General features: G+C 35.4%; 1 protein-coding gene across 2 annotated transcripts in view; it reads left to right on the forward strand.

Annotated features, from left to right (window-relative positions):
* The window catches only part of LOC143219132 (uncharacterized), a 117657-nt gene that overhangs the window by 50183 nt on the left and 44001 nt on the right, over positions 1-23473 (forward strand). Inside the window, exon 2 of one of the 2 annotated variants that reach the window (XM_076444972.1) lies at positions 14390-14521. The exons of the other annotated variant lie outside the window; for it this stretch is intronic. Coding sequence (XP_076301087.1) covers positions 14392-14521 — 130 coding nt within the window. The 5' untranslated portion in view covers positions 14390-14391. The remainder of the gene's footprint in view (positions 1-14389; positions 14522-23473) is intronic. 2 annotated transcript variants of the gene reach the window in all.

A 23473-nucleotide genomic window follows, 5' to 3' on the forward strand; every position in this document is an offset into this window, starting at 1 on the left:
TTCAGTAGGACTGTAACTTTCCTTCGAAACTTCGAAACTTCGGAACTTCGAAGTTTCTGAAATCGAAGCTTCGAAGCTTCGAAATCTTCGACCTTCGAAGGAAAGTTATAGCCCTAGTTCCTTGACTGCTACTTATCTTAAACAATCTTCTTTGCTAATTATATTAAATATATCAGCAGCGCCCGGTCTAGCGGTTACGTCACCCCGGACAAAAAGACAAATTGCCGCCCCTTAAGAATATATATTTTTTAAATGAAGGTTCATATTTTTTTTAACTTCAATAAAAATCAAGTAATTTTATTTAAATTTTAATAAAAGAGCAAATTTTCTATTAATTGGGTATTTAACACATCAATATTTTTCTCACAGTTACAGCCAAAATGGCGCCCCGGACAAATGCCTGGGTTGCCCCTCCCCCCCTAGAGCGGGCCCTGATATCAGATGATAGCAACAGTTCGTGCCCGATTTGAAAATAAAATTCAATGGTTAAATTTTGAAGGTCAAAGGTCAAAGATTTGGTGAAAGATTGGTTAAATTTTCTATATACAATTAGAAAAGAATGATGACCATAAGTATAAACGATTAATAAAGTTGTATTCTTTAAAATTTAACCATTGAATTTTATTTTCAAATCGGGCACGAACTTGTGCGATCGTCATATTTGTGGAAGTTATATTTGTTTTCAACTGAAAAATAAGACAATTAAATAAATAACGGAAGAACCAAATATGTACATATAAAAAGCCGTTTCATTTACATTTTTCAAGAAGTGTAAAGGGTTAAATGATAGGTTTTAGAAAGAAATCATTAGGAATTTGTCGGAAAACAGCTCTGAAATGAAACAGACGAAAGAGAAAGATGTTTACCATTTATTTTTTCAAACACATTCATCCCTGTTTTTGTTATACGGTGAGTTTTGATGCGCCGCCATGCGTAATCGATTTAATTCTATTACGCCCCGCGAAATTCAATATGTAGCGTGTTTTCGTTTGATTGTCGTCCACCGGTGACTGACGCGGCGTGAACGCACGTGCTGCATAAAAATGCATGTTCACGCTGCGACGGTCACTCTCTTGTTTCGCAATACACGCCAGAATAAATCGCTTATCACGGTGCGGAAATTTCAAATATTATATACATTCAACTGCACAACTAGAGGTCAATAACAATACATTGTTCGATTGCTTAAAATGCGTTACAAATTATGATGGACAATGTGCACATGAAATAGATAGCCAGTATAAGTCTATCGATTCAATAGATATTGTAAAAATCTCATCAATTTGAAGAAAATTAACCGCGAATATGTAGAAAGGAAGTTGTGATTATTAGTTGTAGTTATTCAATGAATGTTTCGCAAGTTGCACTGTTTTACATCCATGTAATTATTTTAACTTTACTAAATACTATATGTTGTATATACAATGTATATTGAATTATGCACATATAAATTGGTGATTATATTTATTCACATCTGAAAATGGACAAATTTGATTTAAAACTACTGTTTTTTTTTTGTAGTGTCATGTAGTATCGAAATAACGATTTGAAATCGTATATGTTGTTTGAAAATAGTATAGTAATAATATTGATTTATATATTTGAAATAATAGCAATTTCAATATAACAATACATTGTTCGATTGCTTAAAATGCGTTACAAATTATGATGGACAATGTGCACATGAAATAGATAGCCAGTATAAGTCTATCGATTCAATAGATATTGTAAAAATCTCATCAATTTGAAGAAAATTAACCGCGAATATGTAGAAAGGAAGTTGTGATTATTAGTTGTAGTTATTCAATGAATGTTCCGCAAATTGCACTGTTTTACATCCATGTAATTATTTTAACTTTACTAAATACTATATGTTGTATATACAATGTATATTGAATTATGCACATATAAATTGGTGATTATATTTATTCACATCTGAAAATGGACAAATTTGATTTAAAACTACTGTTTTTTTTTTGTAGTGTCATGTAGTATCGAAATAACGATTTGAAATCGTATATGTTGTTTGAAAATAGTATAGTAATAATATTGATTTATATATTTGAAATAATAGCAATTTCAAATAGCATATTATGTATTTCGTACGACAATCTTAGATTAATCAATTTTAGATTAATCGTTTCACACTGATTCGTCACAGGTTTCTCTGTTTGAACGAATGTTCCTCGCCGACCGACCTCGGCACTTCAGTATTCGAGAACTATGTATCTCGAAAACCACTACCCGGATCGATCTCGCCACTTATGACCCTTCTTTCGACAACGGTATGTTTCTACTTCATCGTATGCTACCTCGTAACTACCGGGAACGCTGAAAGAAAGCGAGAGAGACGTTTTATCTGGGAATGTGTTCATGTTTCACATGTGTTCTTGCTCTTTTTTCTCATATTTTTTCGTACGATACCGACCAAGTTACATTTCACGTTTCACACCGATCCAAAAGTAACCGAGAATGCGATATTTTATAGTGCACACGTTTATTATTAAACGATCGGTCTTTGTTATTTCGAAAGGTGCCTGAAAAATGGTTTACACCAGCTCTAAAAATATTGTATAAAACTGCGAGTGAATGATATTTTCACCAAGATTTATTTCTCTTTTATCTTTTATCAAGACATTTAACTTTTTCATTAAAATAAGGGAAAGTTGTCGAATGTGTACTGGTCACCCTGTTTTTATATTATACATAATCGTTTTTCATAGCATGTTTTGCTACACACATTAAATTTAGAAAATCAGAGGTAGGAGTGATGTAACTATGTGTGATGTAACTATAACTATCATGTTACAAGCAATATCATTTTTGAAAGTGGTGAATATTGACTAAATTTTCTATATTTTAAATAACTTGTGCGTTCCTTGAATAATATATCAAGATTCGTAACGGGTTCGAATAAAATATTCTATACAACGTCAAAAGGGTTTCTAAATGTCACTACTACGTCACTGCTAGTGTGTACTGTTTTCTACAAGGTTCGGTCTGATTTAAAGTTCTGATCAGATTGCTTTCTTTTGGTACTGCACAATTATTGAAAATCCTATTAGAGATAGGCTTCTGGTAGATAAAGTGTTAAGAATAGAGATTTTTTTAATTTTTAACGCTTTGCAGTCTTGCCTACCGTCTGTAGTCAAGTATTTCAACACTAATTGTACTGTTTGCGAGTGTTTTCATAATTTTCCGACGAAGTAATTGTAACAATAAGAAAATATATAAAAAAACTTCTTAAAAACCACGCTTATATTAAATTTCACTAAAAAGGAGAAAATAATTTTTTTTACATATTAACGACAATAAATAAAAGCGTGGAGCGCCTACGAAGATTGCGTCAATATAGTTTAGCGCTCCACGCTTTTATTTATTGTCGTTAATGTGTAAAAAAATTATTTTCTCCTTTTTAGTGCAATTTAATATAAGCGTGGTTTTTAAAAAGTTTTTTATATATATTTTTTTATTTTCTACTTTTTAGTCTTTACATATCTTGTAATCGATTTTAATTACCACTTCAACCAGTAAATTCAACCATGTTTTGTAAACGGAAAAATATTGTGTCATGGCGGCTGCAAATCGAAGTTTCCATTTTGTAGTATCAATCGTTCAGGAGCTATTGCAGTGTTTTTGACAGGTAAAGCGAGCCGCTTACCGAGCAGAATTGCCCCGATCCTTGTCGCTCTCCACCCCGACCTTATCCTAACCAACTGTAACCAACTCGGTAAGTAAACTGAGCTCCTTCGATGCGAAGTAATGGAGTAGGTAAGCGCTTGCGCGCGGAGTGGGGATCGCAGGCCGCGATGACGTACTACCGAGCGTCGCGCGGGGAGGTGTAACGGTTAAATTTTTAATAGTTTATATCTCCTAAACGCATAGTTTTTTTAAAAAATTTGTTTTTTAATATTCCATTGTCACCCAGTTCTGAGCTATGTTTAAAGTTTCAAGTCTCTAGCTCATCGGGAAGTGGTTTAAAATTCGATTACAAGATTTGACGCGTACAACAACGACACGGCAAGCTAATATAAGCGTGGTAATAATAAATGAGAAGCATCGCAGTGCATTCTCAAGTAATTTTTAAATCTGAGGGGAGAGAGCACGAATTCAGGGGAAAAAGTTAGCCTCTCCCTGTCAGTACACATCCACGATAAAGAAACCAGTGCCGCTAGATCGGAGAAATCGAGGGGAATACATTTTACCCTCTCTCTCTGATGATCATACTAATACGTGAACCATTCTACAGTCTTATGTTAGTGTGGGATGTTGGACTGGGATAGTGGAAGGGGAAAAAGTTAGCCTCTCCCTGTCAGTACACATCCACGATAAAGAAACCAGTGCCGCTAGATCGGTGAAATCGAGGGGAATACATTTTACCCTCTCTCTCTGATGATCATACTAATACGTGAACCATTCTACAGTCTTATGTTAGTGTGGGATGTTGGACTGGGATAGTGGGAGGGGAAAAAGTTAGCCTCTCCCTGTCAGTACACATCCACGATAAAGAAACCAGTGCCGCTAGATCGGTGAAATCGAGGGGAATACATTTTACCCTCTCTCTGATGATCATACTAATACGTGAACCATTCTACAGTCTTATGTTAGTGTGGGATGTTGGACTGGGATAGTGGAAGGGGAAAAGGAGGAGAGGAAAAATCGACCAGTTTTGGTCGATTCTGGCGGCACTGGACGAGACGCGTCACGTGACCGGGCCGCGTCGGATGCATGGGGAATAACGTCGTAGAAGGGGAAGGTAGAGTGGGGACACAAGTCTTCCACGTAATAAATTATTGTGGAAATACATATGTATGTACTCCGTTGCAGTAACCACTTTTTACTACATTTTCGTCTTTGTATTCTTTCAGTTTCTGTTGGTAGGTATAATTATTACAAATGAGAGTCTTTTACCTACGCACCTACTGCGAAACGGCGTACATTTCGAGGCAATAGTGAATGCGACCTGTTTCTGTAACTGTCTGTTCAACTTGACTGTAGACCGTTTTACACCATAATTGATGTTCCATGTTGGAATGTACATTCTACGCGCAGAAATATCGCGGACAAAAATCTTCGTGCGTGAGCGTAATTTTATCCTGAACTCACCTGCGAACAGGCAGGTGTGTTGCTTATTTACAAGGGTTTGAAAAATTACGTTTGAACGAGACATTCCTTCACCTGCCGGTGTACCGGCTATTTTTAAAAGTCAATGTCGATGTCCTTGGTATTTCTCAAGTAATTGTTGCGCAGAATTGACCGTTATTAAGTACACATACATATAAATATCTTGTGATATATCTGCTCTTTGTTCATCCCAGTTTTAAGAAGATCGTCGAGAAGGTATATTCTAATTACAATTAGAAGCTGAAACGCAAAAATGAAGCTAAAAGATAATGTATTGCAAGGAAAATTACGAAAATTTACTTTGGAATTTCAAAAAACGAAAACACAAAACTTGATGCAAGTTTTGGCAAATATATTTCTAATCAAACTGCAGATATTTTGTATAATTTCCACAAATAAATTTAAGATACTTATGTGTCTACACACACTGTAAACATTGAACTTTTACGCGATCACTGTAAAAGGTCTTCCGGATCGCTAATATTTAATGCATTATTACATACATGCACGTGACGTTAATAATAAATAGTTCTAAACGAAATTGAAGTGAAACAGATCCATATATGTACATATTTCATAACAAAATTGAGAATTACTATAGTTTATAGTAAATATCTAGCTAAGGATTAAATCGAAGTTTGTTCTGTCACTCAATAATGGCGTTTTACAGGAATTTGAATTTAAACTGCTGCTATACATATGTATTATAGTATTAATACAAAGTGATGGAGATATTAAATATGTATATTCTCTCAATCTTGAAACAAAATAAAATGTTTGATTATCGATACTTAACCTGCAGGATTAATTAAAGAAAACTTCTGCGGTTCTACATATAATCAGGAATTGTTCACGAGTCTGACTCTCGATGTTACAGTGCAAGTGGTTAATGCAAAAATGAATTCCCTCCTTGAAAATCTCATTAGTATATTGCAGATTTTAATGACAAATTGAGAAGAACGATCAACAGAATTTAGGAATATCAATGCATTGTTTCCAACTCCTTAGATTGATTAAAGAAATAAAGATCCTCCTATTTGGCTCTTGCCTGTAGCAATTGATGCAGACAATTTTTATTGTGCACAAAGATCCGCAGTCTACTTATTAGAAAATATTATTACTCGAATAAATACGCGAACATGTCGCAAAACTGAAGTAAATGGCAAGAATAATCGTTACTTTGCTTCTTACGCGAAACACGGAGGTTTGTCAGCACAGTTCCGAGCAAGACCAGCAAGAGCAACATTGTCTGTTACTACCTCGATGAGTTACGCGTTTCATACGCAGCTAATTATAAATTCTTGCGTGGTGAGTGGACCCTTATGGCTTGCGAGCAATTTCGTTTTTCCGCGGAAGTTTACGGCCGCATCTTTGCAACAGGATAGAGCGTACGCAATAACGGGGGGTGCCTCTTTGCGCGCATGAATTTTACTCGGAGCCGCGACCCCATTGCTTCTAATCTGAAAAGAACGCGCCCGATTTCGTGGAAGAGACTCCTTTGATACGGATAACTATTCCAAGCGGTCTCATTCTGTGTCACGTTTCAGCTAGCCGTTGTCATTTACAGATAGCTCTCCGACGACTCGTATTTCTAATACTGAAAGTGTTCCGCGGATCACGAGGAACGCGATATTGTTTTAGTGCATAGCATACTTTCCTGGGATCCGTTATAATCCTTTTCCACGCCGTGCACGGCAGAAAGTGCAGGGAAACATTACCGCGGACGATTATTAGACGAAACATGCTACCGGCCGAAAGTTCGAAAGCAATTTTTTCAATTAAGGGGCACAGCAAGCCCATGAATAAAATCGAAACCAGATTGTTTCGAAAAGTTTCCGTTCTCGGGCCAGAGGAAATTCGTGCAGCATAGAGCTTTATTAAAAATCAGAAAGTTATTTCAAGCTTCCGACGAATAGTTAGGACGCAAATACACGCAGTACTGAAAGTTTATTTGTTCGATAAATAAATAACTTACATTTTTTTTTTTATAATTATCGAGATTTCCATAGAACACACAGTGTACTTTTTTAGATTTTTTAAAATTTTGATATGGATTTTCATTGTTCGATAAAAACAATCATAATCGTAGGCTATGTGTGACTGTAATGTAATTTAAATTAGACATCTGTTTTCCATAATTATATTTTCATTTACACAGGAAGTGAGATAAGTATTTCATCATTTTAACTTACTCGTCATCAACGAGTTTTCTTAACTACTGGTGATAAAAAAAAAAAAATAAGGTATCACTTCATTTCAAATCAAATAAATAGCTTTTGGTCTTCTCTTGTTTCTTGTATTTTGTATATCCAGTGAACACGCAAAATCTAATTAGTTATCTAATTAAACAAAATCTGATTATTAATTTGAATTCAGCACATCAAAAGCTATAAAACTGTACCATTTTTATTAATTTAAACTTAGAGGTAGCTTCAGAAATGATTTTTGTCCGCGTTTTTCGCGTTTCAACCCATTGTGCGTTCTGGCGTTATCATCGTACAAAGGAAGATCGATGCACACGATTTTATTCCGATGCGAAGGAAGTCACAGAATTCATTCGTGCAATTATAGTTTTCGCAGAATCGTACGTTCTTCCTGGGCATGAATGTAGAACATTTTGATCACAGAGAGTAACGCGGTTGAAAGGGCATTATTTCCTCGTGTCATAGCACGATAGACAAAGTTCAGCGGGGTGGCCTAGCGTAATGCGCTTAATTAAAGTTGTTTCAACTCGTTAAGATCGTTCGCATGGGATGAACAACGCTATATACTGCTCGGTAGTTTGCCGACTACTCGAGCGACACTTTCCATCGTTTTCATCGAGTCTTTCTCTTGTTCGTAATTGTCGTCGACGTTCTCCTACTCTATATTGTCGTTTACAGAGTCTGGTACAAATTAATTCCTTCATTTCTCTAATGGCACTAAACGTCTTCGGATAAATAACACTAGAATCAACATTCAATAACATGCATAGGCCGTTATATAACCGAATTGGAAAAAGTTATGGCATAACAATTATATTTTCCCTTAAACGATTTGGGTTACAAATAACAATTGCGTATAGCTACATTTGCTCTTGATCATTAGTAGACTGCGGATCTTTATGCATTTGTAGCAAAATTGAGTAAATGAAATTCAAAATTGTTGACAAATTTTTAAAAATTGACCATGTCAATCTATGACTTCTCTATTAAAATCATTGAGGGAAGAAATTACATTGAATTTGCTTTCAATTTCTTGCAATCGATGCAGACAATTAGTCACACTCTTATCGATGAGGGAAATAATTTTTGGTTATTAGTAGACTGCGGATCTTCATGCATTTATGGCAAAATTGAGTAAATGAAATTCAAAATTGTTGACAAATTTTTAAAAATTGACCATGTCAATCTATGACTTCTCTATTAAAATCATTGAGGGAAGAAATTACATTGAATTTGCTTTCAATTTCTTGCAATCGATGCAGACAATTAGTCACACTCTTATCGATGAGGGAAATAATTTTTGGTTATTAGTAGACTGCGGATATTCATGCATTTATGGCAAAATTGAGTAAATGAAATTCAAAATTGTTGACAAATTTTTAAAAATTGAACACGTCAATCTATGACTTCTCTATTAAAATCATTGAGGGAAGAAATTACATTGAATTTGCTTTCAATTTCTTGCACTCGATGCAGACAATATTAGTCACACTCTTATCGATGACGGAAATAATTTTTGGTTATTAGTAGACTGCGGATCTTTATGCATTTATGGCAAAATTGAGTAAATGAAATTCAAAATTGTTGACAAATTTTAAAAATTGAACATGTCAATCTATGACTTCTCTATTAAAATCATCGAGGGAAGAAATTACATTGAATTTGCTTTCAATTTCTTGCAATCGATGCAGACAATTAGTCACACTCTTATCGATGAGGGAAATAATTTTTGGTTATTAGTAGACTGCGGATCTTTATGCATTTATGGCAAAATTGAGTAAATGAAATTCAAAATTGTTGACAAATTTTTAAAAATTGACCATGTCAATCTATGACTTCTCTATTAAAATCATTGAGGGAAGAAATTACATTGAATTTGCTTTCAATTTCTTGCAATCGATGCAGACAATTAGTCACACTCTTATCGATGAGGGAAATAATTTTTGGTTATTAGTAGACTGCGGATATTCATGCATTTATGGCAAAATTGAGTAAATGAAATTCAAAATTGTTGACAAATTTTTAAAAATTGAACATGTCAATCTATGACTTCTCTATTAAAATCATCGAGGGAAGAAATTACATTGAATTTGCTTTCAATTTCTTGCAATCGATGCAGACAATATTAGTCACACTCTTATCGATGAGGGAAATAATTTTTGGTTATTAGTAGACTGCGGATCCTTATGCATTTATGGCAAAATTGAGTAAATGAAATTCAAAATTGTTGACAAATTTTTAAAAATTGAACATGTCAATCTATGACTTCTCTATTAAAATCATCGAGGGAAGAAATTACATTGAATTTGCTTTCAATTTCTTGCAATCGATGCAGACAATTAGTCACACTCTTATCGATGAGGGAAATAATTTTTGGTTATTAGTAGACTGCGGATCTTTATGCAAAATAAAAAATGTTTGCACTCATTGCAGGATACAGGAGCCAAATAAAAATTGTATTCTTCTTTTAGTTATCCTATTAAGTTGAAGCTAATACACCGATGTCCTTAAATATTTTTAATCATAACCATTTTTGTCGTAACTGCATAAAATCCATAGTGTAGTTATTAGTAGGCTGCGGATCATTATGCAAAATAAAAAATGTTTTCATTGTGTCTAGCAAGACACAGGAGCTAAATAAAACTTTCATTATTCTATTAATTATCTTATTAAGGTGAAACTAGTACATTGGTGGCCCTAAATCATTTTAACACCTCCACTGTTTTAAATTGTGCGTACCCATTTTTGTCATAAATGCATAAAATCCGAAGTCTAATTATAATTAGTGACTCTTAGCAATGACCGAAATTGTTTTCGGTTACCAATAATCATGAATATTATTATTATTATTAAAATTTGGTATTTCCACAAACGTGATGGTAACTTCCACTCGTAAATAACCGACTAAAACAGTCACTGACTACTGCGATAACAATTACGAAGTGCAGAGGTCTTCTTCGGAGCAATAAAAGCGAATGTCATAAACAAAATTCATATTTACCGTTAAACGATTGACCTTCAAATAAAAGCATTGATGTAATGTCGAATATATTCGACAAAAACACGGAGAAGGTTAAGATCATATCGACTAATACTAATGTACATATATTCGTTGGTTCTAAAATAGCGTTGTAGAAATTGCAAGACGTCGCTCATGTTTGGCAGTTCGATATGCAAATTTGCTACCAACTGAAAGACATTTTCCTGCGAAGAAGGTAAATACGGGTTCAGACGATGCCGCGGAATCATCTTTCAAATAAGAATAAAAGTAAATATTGCCTGAGGCGACATTCAGCAAATGCGGAGAAGCGTAGAATAATCGCAAGTGCCTTGGGCAAAATTCGATTGGCAATTTGATCGCCAGTAATTTAGCTAGTTCAATAGCGTCTCCTTTGGCCAGTACAATAGCGTCTCTTCTGAACAATGAAAGCGAGTGTCGTAAACAAAATTCATATTTACCGTAAATTATTGGCCTTCGAATAATTGCATTGATGACGCAATGTCGAATATATTTGACGAAAACACGGAGAAGGTTAAGACTATATTGACTAATATACAGAAAGTTCACGAATTTTGGGACACCCTGTACATATTCGATGGTTTCTAATAGCGTTGTCGAAATTGCAAGACGTCGCTCATGTCTGGCAGTTCGATATTGCTTCCAACTGCAAGACATTTTCCTGCGAAGAAGGTAAATACACCGCAGAATCATTTTTCAAATAAGAATAAAAGTAAATACATATTGGCTAAACCGACGTTCAGCAAATGCGGAGAAGCGTAGAATAATCGCAAGTGCCTCGGGCAAAATTCGATTGGTAATTTGAACGCCAGTACTAGCCGCAATATTGAAAACTTGGACGTCTACCTGGGAGAATTCAAGGTTCGCCATCCTAAACGTGTCGCGCATCGAGAAATCGACGGGAGTTGTCAGTTTGTTATATGGTCATGTAGGACAGGCGCAGGCTGGTTGAATTACGTCTCCTCGGATTTCATCGGCCGGTAATTTAAATCCCGATTAATTCAGTAAGCTTCAACAACCTAAAGCCTGGTAGCTTCACCTGGAAACGAATTTCGCTAATCATATTCGCCGTCTGGCAAGATCGGGTCGTTTTACTTCGCAACTTGTTTCACTTAATCTTGGCTTAGGATTTCGGATCTTTGCGGTATTTAGCATTGAAAATTATTTGCACTTCGGACGTAAATGCACGGTGAAAACGAGCATTGATTCTCAGTTGGTAATATGTAGACATCTTTACGTACAATAAAAATGTTCTACCTGAATTGCAACGAACTGGAGTATCTCGAATCTTCTTTCTTGACTATTGATTATTCCCATGTAATATTTTCAATCTCAAAACTTGAAATATAGTGTTCCAAGCGTGAACAAAGGTGTCGACTACGCTAAAGTATATCCCACGAGAGAGAGTAACCCCGCGGAGAGACCAGTTTTCGTTCGTCTTTGCGCATCTTCGCCCTAATTGGTTCAAGAAAGTGGGGAGTGGGTAGTGGAGTGAGAGATGATAGGCTCGCTACGCCCCACAGTGGACGAGAAACCGATCTTTTTGGACAAAAATCTGACGACAACTCAGTTTTTCATCGATTCAATTGGAATTTCGTTTGAAATGTTCGTGAAGGACTACTTTGATGACGTGCTGCGCAAAAATCGTTAACTGTCACAAGAAATCAAGAATCCTTACCTACAAAACCCAATAACATAAATTTGCATATCTCAGCCGAGTTGCCGACACTTCTTAACCATAAACCTATTCAATTGGTAATTCTCAGGGCCAGATTTACAGTTTAAAATTTTGCGGTTTAGGGTTTAGGGTTAAGAAGTGTCGGCAACTCAGTTGGGTCATATGGTATGGGCGGATGAAGTATCGGAGTTATTGGGTTTTGTAGATAAGGATTCTTCATTTCTTGTGACAGTTAACGATTTTCGCGCAGCACGTCATCAAAGTATAGTCCTTCGCGAACATTTAAAAAAAAATTCCAATTGAATCGATGAAAAACTGAGCTGTCGGCAGATTTTTGTCCAAAAAGATCGGTTTCTCTCGCCCACTGTGCGCTCGTACCATCTTCTAAGCTGCGCGAAATGGGGTTACTCTCTCGTGGGATATACTTTAGTGAATATTTATGTTATAATAAAGTAGTTATTTTATTGAGAATAAAAATTTATTTACGTTGGAGTCGTATAAAGTTCTATGCTGTAGCCCGTTATGTAGAAAGTGGAGTGCGAGTAACTGAAGGTTAATATGTTTAATGGGTTGAAAATAATGTTACAGTATTTTGAAATTTTTCTAGTGTTTTTACCGTTTCCAATTACACCTATCCATTCGTCTCATAAATGCATAAAATCGAGACTTTTACGATCTAAACAATTTAGCACTTGAAACTTTACCAAAAAACAGTAATTTTCTAATAGTTGAGAATGTCTCAACAAATTATTCAAAAGCGACAGCAATTCATAATTCTACAGGTTTTTAAAACCAATACGATGCAACGACTTCACTGAAAATTATTTATTTAAAAGAAAATTACTAACATGAGATACTTTTACATACAACTGAACCATTGAAAAATCTATTAGCAGGAGCTCCATCTTCTTCAGTTTCTTATTGCATTTTATATTTTCAAAGATATATTATGCGATTATTTGTACATACTAATTTTATACAAAAACGTTACAAAATTGATACAATTCAAGTTTTAAGTACTTCGACATACATTGTTTTTGAAAGTGGTAAACAAGAAAATAATGTAACGTTAACAAATGTTGATTGATTTGAAAACTAGCGTACAAAAATTTCGTTGGGTCATGGGAGACCCCGGTGTACCAGTTAGGGAGTTAATAGCTGTATTTAGCCGACTCGATTGAAACTGACGATTCATAATTTTTGTTTTGAAAATTTGATGGATGGTGTTCCACTCGACACCTGAAATTGAGACAGATTAACAAGAACATCGCACGTAACAACACTCGCGAAATCAATTGAATCTGTGCCCGCGAACCCGCAATTTCATTTCGATCGTCGTCGGTGCACCGTGTACCTAAAGAAGGGGCGGAACACCTGTCTCTGAGATGCATACACGCGATTAATGCAGTGAGAGATGCGTCTGTTCCGCGGGGTGAAATTATAACGTTACCAAGAGCCGTTCGCGATCTCTATAATTAATTTGAACCCGGTTGATTTTTGGTAATTTCGTATTGGTTGATTGCTTTCCCTTCGTCACTGTGTTCGAATACTAGAACAGCTACTCGATTATAATTAGACTGTGCGGATGTTTATGCAATTTGCAATATTTCTAGACGAATTTTAAGAAAGCGGAATCAAATAAAATCTTGTTTTCAGCGGTAGAGTAGCCTTTGTGTAGATCTGAAACATAGAAAAATCGTACTAAACTCCGACAAATTTGATATTCTAGCATTTTTTGAAAATTTTCAAGAGACAGAAGTGCACGAAGATCCGCAATTTAATTACAATGCTAGGTTCTATGTTTATTAATTTGTACAAACGCTTTACGTTGAGCTATTATATTATAGCGACTCCTATTAGTGTTCGCAAGCTCTCAAAAAAAAAACGATAACTTCTTTAATATTGGACTGTACGATTTGAACTTTTTTGAGAAGATAGAGCAATTAGTCTACTACGTGGTGTGAAAAGAAATTTTTTAAAATAATGTTTTTTAAACACAATCCGGTGGTTGTGTATATTTTAATTTTCGCTGCGAAATTTGTTACTTTCACCATCTTGATCGCCACTGCATTTCAACTCGTAAATAACTGACTAAAACAATCAGCCGACTACTGCAATAACAATTCTAAAGTGCAGAGGTCTCCTTTCGAACAGTGAAAGTGAGTGTGATAAACTAATTGGCCTTGAAAAAACGCATTCATGTAATGTCGAATATATTTGACAAAAGGACGGAGAAGATTAAGTATTTTGGCATTCTTTCTACTCTAATTGCTTCCGTTGCGTACCATTTATTGTATTTCGAGTCCTTTGTTTTATGTCTCCTTTGAATGTTTTCCTGACTTTTGTTACTGTTGTTTTGCTCAGGCATGGCCGCCGCCGGTCTTGAGGTGCGCGAGGCTGGACGAGCGCTGCGGGTACAAACGGAAGCACCGCATCTCGTTTCCATGGGAAGCGGGCGTTTGTCAACGGCGGTGACCCTGCATCCTCTACCCGAAGGTATGGTAAAGTGCAATTACGCGAATTAAAGGTACCCGAGCCTCGAATCCTTTGGCGTTTCGCTACCTGCATTTAGAAACGCGCCGACGCGACGCGAAACAGTCTCCGTTTGACTTTTACTTCTCGAGTAACCATATTTCAAAGATAGTTTACTCCATTTATTGAATTCTTACCCGAAGAAAAAGTAACAGTTATTCTAAAATTTTCAACTATAAAAATCATTAATAAAAAGTTGATTATTTTGTTGAAATTTAGGATAGTCATAAAAAAAGTATAAAGAAAAGAAATCAATGAGCAAAATGATTGAAAAATATCGATTTTTAAACTTTTTGGGTTTAAACAAGCAACGGTGATCGAAGATCGAAATTTTGTCACTTGCTCGTAATAATTATTGATGAGAAAATTCGACTTTTTTCCGAAAAAAGTTTCGGATGGAGCAAGTCTGTAAAAATGATTGAGCAGGTTTCGTATAACAAGATGAATCAATAAACCACAAGAACAACACAAAGTCTATTTGTTAGCTGTCTAAAAGTGAAAGTTCATGGATAGCATTCTAAATGAATCAGTAGACTGCGGATCTTTGTGCAAAACAAAAATGTTCTGCATTGATTTAATACCTTAACAACTTTGTTATATTAAAAACAACATTATGATGTTCTTGAATTTTTCGGATTTTACTGTTCTATATTTCACCCAACCAATTTCTTCATAAATGCAGTCTAGTGATCACAAGAGTCTAACAAATACAAGAAACTCATAGAATAACGAAAATAGTTTCTTCGTAATGTAAAAATACTGAAATCAGGATATACTAATTGCAATTGTGTCGATTTAAGAAACGTGAAATATCAAAGAATTCGATTGTAGTCTGTCGTCAAGATTGAACTGATCCATCTGTTTGAAATAATTTCTTTCACAATAAGCAAATAATTATTAATTTCAACTATGTATGTATTTCTTTTCATTCCACTAAAATGGAATATGATAAATAGACAAAAAGTTAAATTTCCCTAAAGTTTAGTCAAAGATTGGTTATAAATTACAATTAGAAAATGGTGAAATTTTCTGCAATTCTAATTGATTAATAAAGCTGTATTCAGAAATCATCCAATACATTACACGTGATTATTAGACTGCGGATTTTATGCATTTATGATAAAAATGACTTTGCACAGTTTACAGCAGTGGTCATATTAAAAGGATTTAAGGACATCAATGTAATTAATTTCAGTTTAATAAGATAATTAAATGATGACACAATTTTTTGCGCAAATTTTACACAAACATTTCTTATTTTGCATAAAGATCCGTAGTCTAGTGATTACACACAATATCGTAGTCTTTTCTAAACCTTATTTGTAAATTAATTGAATTCTCGATACGAAAAATATTCCAGTCTGTGCTGACTGGATGTTGAGAAAGTCTATTAGAGAACAGAAGATAGTCTTTGCTCGGTCTGCTCGGACATTCAGTCCGTCTGACCGTATCTCGAAAGAAATTGAGGCAGTAACGCTTCCTAGATAACGTTGCAGCCGTAACTGGTTGTGATTCATCAATTTTAATCCGTGATTCGAACACGTAATTCTGGCTGATAAAGTCTAATTGCAGTAACCGAGATTCAACACCAGAGATACGCATGATGCGTTACGCAAATGCTGTTGAAATCTCTCCGGGAATCACTTCGGATATACATATAAATACCTATTAACTGTTCCGTCTGATGAAAGATAACGTTTAAACGCTTTCTAACCTCTCGGAAAATGTTTCACAAAGGAATTGTCAAAGAACGATATCTGAAACGATATTATGTACATATTTTCTTAAAGATATTGGAGTGTAGTAGAATAATTATCAAAATTATCCGTTTATGTGTTTAAAAAAGAAAGAATTTCTGCAACAAGAAATTGACAAAAAATGTTCGTATATGCCAATTAATATTATGATTAATATCTGCACATATGTTATCATTCAGACGAATATATCGGAATTTATTAAAGCAAATCATTAATAATAACAATTAGACCGCAGATCTTTATGCAAAATAAAAATGTTTTATCTGAATTGTAACATGAGTTTATTTTCTTTCTTAGTGTATTTAATGGGTTGAAAAGGATATAATAGTATTTTTAAATTCTTCTAATGTTTTTACTGTTTTGAATTACACCTATTCGTTTCTGTCATAAATGCATAGAATCCGCTGTCTTCTTATGATTAATATAATACTTGATGAATCTGAGTAATGCTCTTGATCACTAGACTGCGGATCTTTATGCAAAATAAAAAATGTTTGCATTGATTGCCAGACACAGGAGGCATATAAAAATTTCATTCTTCTTTTAATTATCTTATTAAGGTGAAACTAATGCACTGGTGGCCTTAAATCTTTATAATACCTCCACTGTTTTAAATTGTACGTACCCATTTTTATCATAAATGCATAAAATCCGCAGTCTATTCATCACCGTTACCATTATTAAACTGCAGATTCCTACGTTCTTAAAGCAATATATGCGAAATATTAAATAATAAATTAAACTTGTGCAAACCACAGAAACACGTCTACCATTATCACAGTTATCAAAGTTCCTCGAGTTACTTTTAAATGATCAAGTAGCTAATTTGTATTTTACGTGTAATAATAATTCCATGCTACTGTTCCGTTAAGTTTTTATACATATTTGTGAAACGGTAGACACGTTTAACGCGTTTCACAATTTGAACGAGACGTCATCGTTATCGTATTGATAGAATGATCACACGGAGGACGTTAGGCGAGTCTCTTTCCGCAGAAAGGCGATTGTATCATCACCGGGTGAGATTACAATAGTTACGAAATTTCAGCTTCCCCGCCGAAGCTCGTCTTTATTAACATAATAGCCGACTACCTATTTGATTCGATGCGAATGCAAATATTTATACTCGACAGAGACTCCTTTCCGGTTTCGACACCGACCTATGTAGATACGTGGATGGAGAACTTGGGCTTCCTGCCGCGAGCCGGGTGTATTTTTAAAAGTGAATCTTTCGGCTCCGAACCGCGCGTTTGGCCGCGAGAAACCCCTGTGCCCGGTACGGCGCTTTGATTATTTCGGGAATGCATACTGTGTCCCGAAATTATGCTCCATATGTCGCGAGAAAATCCGTAGGAATCGGAAAGTCCTTTAACGTATGGGAGCCTTACCTATTTTTTCGGAAATAGAAACATTTTCGCGAATAATCTTATCCGGCACAAGATTAATCATCTCGAGTATTCGAAGTCTTAAAATTTCTTTGCAGTGGCCGTAGGTATCACTTCCGGAGTCGTAACTAGCACATTCACACTGCACCCACATTTCACACATGAAATACTGCGCCCACTTCTCTCGTCTCTAGTCTTTTCGTTGCAATTCACGTTGCAGGAAGGACACACAGCAACCTTATTCAGCATTCGATCGAACCAGTGCGCCAATAGCATTAATATATCTTTTATTAACCTTATTCAGTATTCATCTTCATCTTTTAATTACGAAATAATCGCGAGATTTACTTGAAACCATTAAATAAGCGAGTAAAATAATCTTTCAGTCTACATATATTCTCTCTTATTTGATCGCTATAAAATTTCAGACAACAGGATTAATATTACTAATTATTAGACTGCGGATCTTCACGCAAAATGAAAAATGTTCGCGTTGGTTGCACGACACAGGAGCCAAATAAAAATTTCACTCTTCCTTTGATTATTATCTTGTGAACGTGAAAATAATACACTGGTGGCCTTAAATCTTTTTAATACCTCCACTGTTTTAAACTGTATGTACCCATTTTTGTCATAAATGCATAAAATCCGCAGTCTACTAATTATATGGTTTTCTAAAAAAATTATTTGATTTTGTAAACAAAAGAGGGAATGGTAGACATTTTTCCAAAGGTGCTAGAACATTTTCCATCGTTTCCACGTCTCTAAAAAATAGATTTTGAAAATTTCTATATTATTGTTCTTTCATAAATCTTTTTATAAAGTTTCGATACTGGTTAAAGTTACAATTTGAGAACCGAATTCAATGTCTGTCGTTAGACTTTCTTTTCTCAGATATCTTCAATTTTTCTAATTAGAATGAATTTGCATATTTCGTCTCGCCTCATTTTTAGTCTATCCAATGTAGTTTACGGCGGATAAGGTTACGCGTTGATGGGTTTTACGACTTTAACTACGTATCGTGTGGCTTGTAATTGCCGAGGCAACTTCGTTACCAACATGATTATGTTTTCACGCTTAAATATGCAAATATCGAAAAGATATATTGCCGTGCTCAAAATCCTTAACGTGTAATTACACTTGGTCTCTTTCGAACATCGTGCGGTTGATCTAAATGAACAAAATTTATAAAATTATCATTATTATTGCACGAAATTAGATATATTTAAGCAATCGTGGTTGAAAGATTTTCAGTTGAAAGCAAATCAATAAGAAACACGATAAAACTGTTTGGAAAACATTTTTAGCATTTGCTTAGCACAGCTACACTGAAGAACAGAGCTTGTTCCTTATAATGCTTATGAAAATTTTGTGTACAAACGGAAAAAATGTTGACAACAATGACATTCGTGGTTCGAGTGCGTTAATGTGTAAAAAAACGCAACTTGTATGATGTCCCCACCTTTACGACACACTCCCTTACTATAAAAAGTTGGAGGATAAAAACCTCTTATTTGCAATACTATTAATTGCAATATCATTATTCTAAACACTATTGTCTGAAATATTGTTTTCCTATATTTTAATGAAATGACTATTCAAATATGTATACACTCCGGGACGAAAAGATAGCACACTATGAAATTAACGTAATTTCTGTTTATTAAACATTGGAAATTCAAGTTTGTTTATACACGTATTTTTAGTGTGCCGTTCTTAACATATATGAATGAAATGAAACGAAGCTTCATTAACTTATCTATTTTTATTGAATGAAGTGGAATTATTAACGAAGCATACACTAACGAGCATAACTGATTCAACACACTTTAAATCAGAATAACTTTTTTATGAATGTGGACAAAACGATTTCAATTTCTCCGTAAGGCTAGAAAAATTAATTTAGTAAATGACGTCTGAAAAATATTTTGAATAAATGCATTTGGTCGGAATTGCGAAAAAAAAAAAATAGTAAAAATTGATTTTTACTACTTTTTTAGCTGGGCCAATAACGCAAATTTAAAAAAATGTGTTTGGTCAACTTGTATAAATTATATTCGCTCCGAAATTTTCATTGCAATTGGTTAATCGGTTTACGAGTTATAAACGATCAAAATTGGTGAAAATTGCAATTTTTGTAGATTTTCGGCCTTTTTACCACTTTTGATCATTTATTAGGTTGTCCCAGAAGTTCCCTCCGGAATGTGATCCTTTAATATTGCTAAATAAATATTAGGTTGTCCCAAAAGTTGGTTTTCGATGCATGCACATAATGCAAATTCATATTAAGAAGCACTAAAATATTAACATAACAGATTATCGTATTGTTTGTATTTATTTAGCGACATTAAAGAAACACATTCCGGAAGGAACTTTTGGGACAACCTAATATAACTCGTAAACCAATTAACCAATTTCAATGAAATTTCGATGAACTAAAAATGTTAGTGTTCCGGGCCGAAACTCGGTGGTCATTTTCATCACTGTTCGCTATCCGAATTCCGTCGCATTGAAAAATGTGTACCGATGAAATATTTAACCGGTTCCGTCGAACAGTACGACACAGCAGCCAATGGCGAATATTCGAAGCGAAGCCCATGGTATACATATGGTACATAGATACTTTCCGCCGGGTAGACCCTTTGCAAACGTGCCTGTAGCCACGTGTCCGGACAGTCCGGACGTGTGTGCAATAGTGTGCATCTGTGCGTGTGCCCGTGCATCCAATAAAACGGTACGACGTAAAACCTGGCGATTACCGTGCCGGAAAAATGCAGTCGGCAGAAGAAAGCGTTTTCCTTCGAGGTGTTTCGCGATGCGGAAATTGCGAAGGGTTAGATAAGAAAATAATCCCAAGATAACACGATAGGGTCTTTGTGTAATAGCGGGGAAATTTGTTGGATAGACTTCTTTTTTCCCCCTTTCTATCCCCCAGCATTGGAATCCACGGTATCGAGGTAATCTGGATTCTTGGATTCGTGTGTGGTAAACATTCCGCGCGCGAGTTTCTTTCCCAGCGCTTGGTTTGTGCGCTCGTGTCTCGATCTTCTTAGAAGACCGCTCTCGCTCTTCTTCTTTGCCGTACACCGTCGCGTTCGGATATTCGGATTCTTTGTTACGGTCGACGCTGCTACGCCAGTGACACTTTATCAGTAGACAGCGGATCTTTATGGAAAATCAAAATTTTCTACCTGAATTCCGACAAATCGGAGTCACATGGAAATTCATTTTCTCGCTGCCACCGTCACAAATATGTCACATCCATAGTCTGACCGTTCACTTAAAAACAGTCAAATTAATTTTATGCAGTGTTCGTTGTTTAAAGTCATAGTAGAATGCATCATTTTCAGAGAATCTGTGACTTTTTCTGCTAAACTGTTTTAATCATTCAAAATTGGGTACGTTTCGTTTAATAAAACTTTCGAACAAGGAAGGCAAGCAACGAAACAAATGCTGGTAGCGAACACGTTAATACGTTCAATGGGTTAAGAATAGAATAAAAGTATTTTTAAATTCGTCTGTCTTAATTTTAAATTGCACCTACTCATTTCTGTCATAAATGCATAGAATTCGCAGTCTACTAATAACCAAAAATTATTTCCGCCGTCGATAGTGGTTATTAATGACCAAAAACAAATGTAACTATACACAACGGTTATATTTGCAACCGAAACCGTTTAAGGGGAAATAACAATGGAATGATGGTTGTTTAAAAGAAATTGTGAGTATCGATATAAATTTGAATAAATGTTTTATGAAATTTCGTTATAAAACAATTTTGTCAGCAAAATTTTGTCAGAAAATGTTTTTCGCGTGGTATAGAGTTGTACTAAAATCGCCAAACGATTAGAAACTTCTCGCCGGTACTGTACGTCGTTTGTGCCGCAGATTATTCGAAGTCGCTATCTGTTCAGCAACTTAGCTGGTGTGTGCCTGATGTCAGAAATAAACTTCGTGTGAAGTCGTTTCTCGGGAAACAGAACATTTACGGAGAGAATTTTATTTCGCGTTTCCGGAAACACCATTGGCTTCCCGAAACTGCTGAAACTGGACCGCATATGTTTCTACGAACACATGTATGTATCTGCGATTGTCCATAGAAAATAATAACATCCTTTCCAACTTGGACGGAACGACATGTTGACAACAATTATTTTAGATAATAGAACAATATAGAACAATTTCTATCTTATGTAGCATTTATAATAAACGGTGTCTCAAAATGACCTGACATTTTCGAGTACTAATCTGTGACAATTGGCATCAAGAAGTATTGCGGTTTAGTCATGGAGAATTACACGATCGAGCAACGCATAGATATTGTGAAAATTCATTAGAAAAATGGTGAAAATTTTGCAGATACGGTTCGAAAAGTCCGCACACGTCTTTTGGTCATCATAACGCACCATCGGCGCAAAGGGTGGCCATTTCGAAACTTCTTAAATATGTATATGGATACTAAAGGGTCCATGTTATGGTTGTTATTATTTGGTTTTTCAAAATTCGTCAATTTGACAGAATTATAACAAGAAATGATTAACTCCGTTATTTCTTGTCACCATGTAAACAGATATGCGTTTAAATATGATTATATTATGTGAAGGGAAATAAATGTTCGAAAGTACAACATTTATTTTGGAATATAATGTACATTTCAAATATTACCTCGGGTCTCGATTTATTCATCGCGGGCCTTAATTTAACCAGGCTGTTCGCGTCACTCGATCAAGCCGGTTAATACTAAAGGAAAACATAATGTGTGTGTGTGTGTGTGATATAAATATTTATTTCTTGTGTGGGTGAAAGCATAGAGGAGTGTGGGGATAGCTGAACCATGAGAATAGTAGAACCAGAGTCGCCAGATTAGGGAAATTGACTGAAATTGAGAGGAAAAGTTACCCTCTCCCCCTATTAATCAATTATATAGTCACCATTCTCTTCTACAATTAGATTTCTTTCTAATTGTAGAAAAGAATATGGACTATATGTTGTAATTTTTTACACTCCGCCGTGTAGTATAGTGTGCGACATCTACGAAAATGGGGCACGAGTTTATGCAGTCATCTAATATTTATTATTTGCTTATGTTTTCTCCAAAGGCTATATGTCTCTATCGACTACAACAGAATCGAATTTTATTCTCTGTTCAGAATCTTCATCACGAATCTCACTCGATATTGCAGAGTATGTGCGTTACCTTTCCATCTAGGACACTGCATTATAAGAAGACCCGCGTAGCAAGGAGCCTCTCTATTCAGATAAGAGAACTTGAAATTTTAGGCCATCCGAATAATGGAGATTCCGATAAGGGAGGCCGGCCGGGATGTGTATACCATTACGTGCATTAGTTTCCGACGTCTGGAAAAGAAACCTGTTCGGAACAACAGGAATTCCCCGATTGCACGTTAAAAGCGAAAGAGTAGTAGCGGTTGTGCAGGTTATCGCGGTTTGCTTAATTAAACTTGTGCCATGCGCAATTAGCAGCATCTAATTACACCGGAATCAGTTAACAACGGCAGAGTCTCGCTCTTCGCCGACCTTTTCCATAAGGAGAAAAAGAACGAAAGTAGGGAGAAAACTATGGAAAGAGAGAGAGAGTAAGAGAAAGGAAAAAGAAAAGAACGAACGTCTCGGAACCACCGCGTCCGCGTACATTCATGCGGCACGAGGTGCACGTGCATAGCCGCGTATATGACGCCTCTGTGCACGGTATATAAATGGCGTAAAGGCGTTTACTTGGTCGAAGGGGGAGTCGGAGAAGAGGACAGTAACCC

Source organism: Lasioglossum baleicum, unplaced genomic scaffold, assembly GCF_051020765.1.
Source record: "Lasioglossum baleicum unplaced genomic scaffold, iyLasBale1 scaffold0021, whole genome shotgun sequence".
Classification (NCBI taxonomy): Eukaryota; Metazoa; Arthropoda; class Insecta; order Hymenoptera; family Halictidae; genus Lasioglossum; species Lasioglossum baleicum.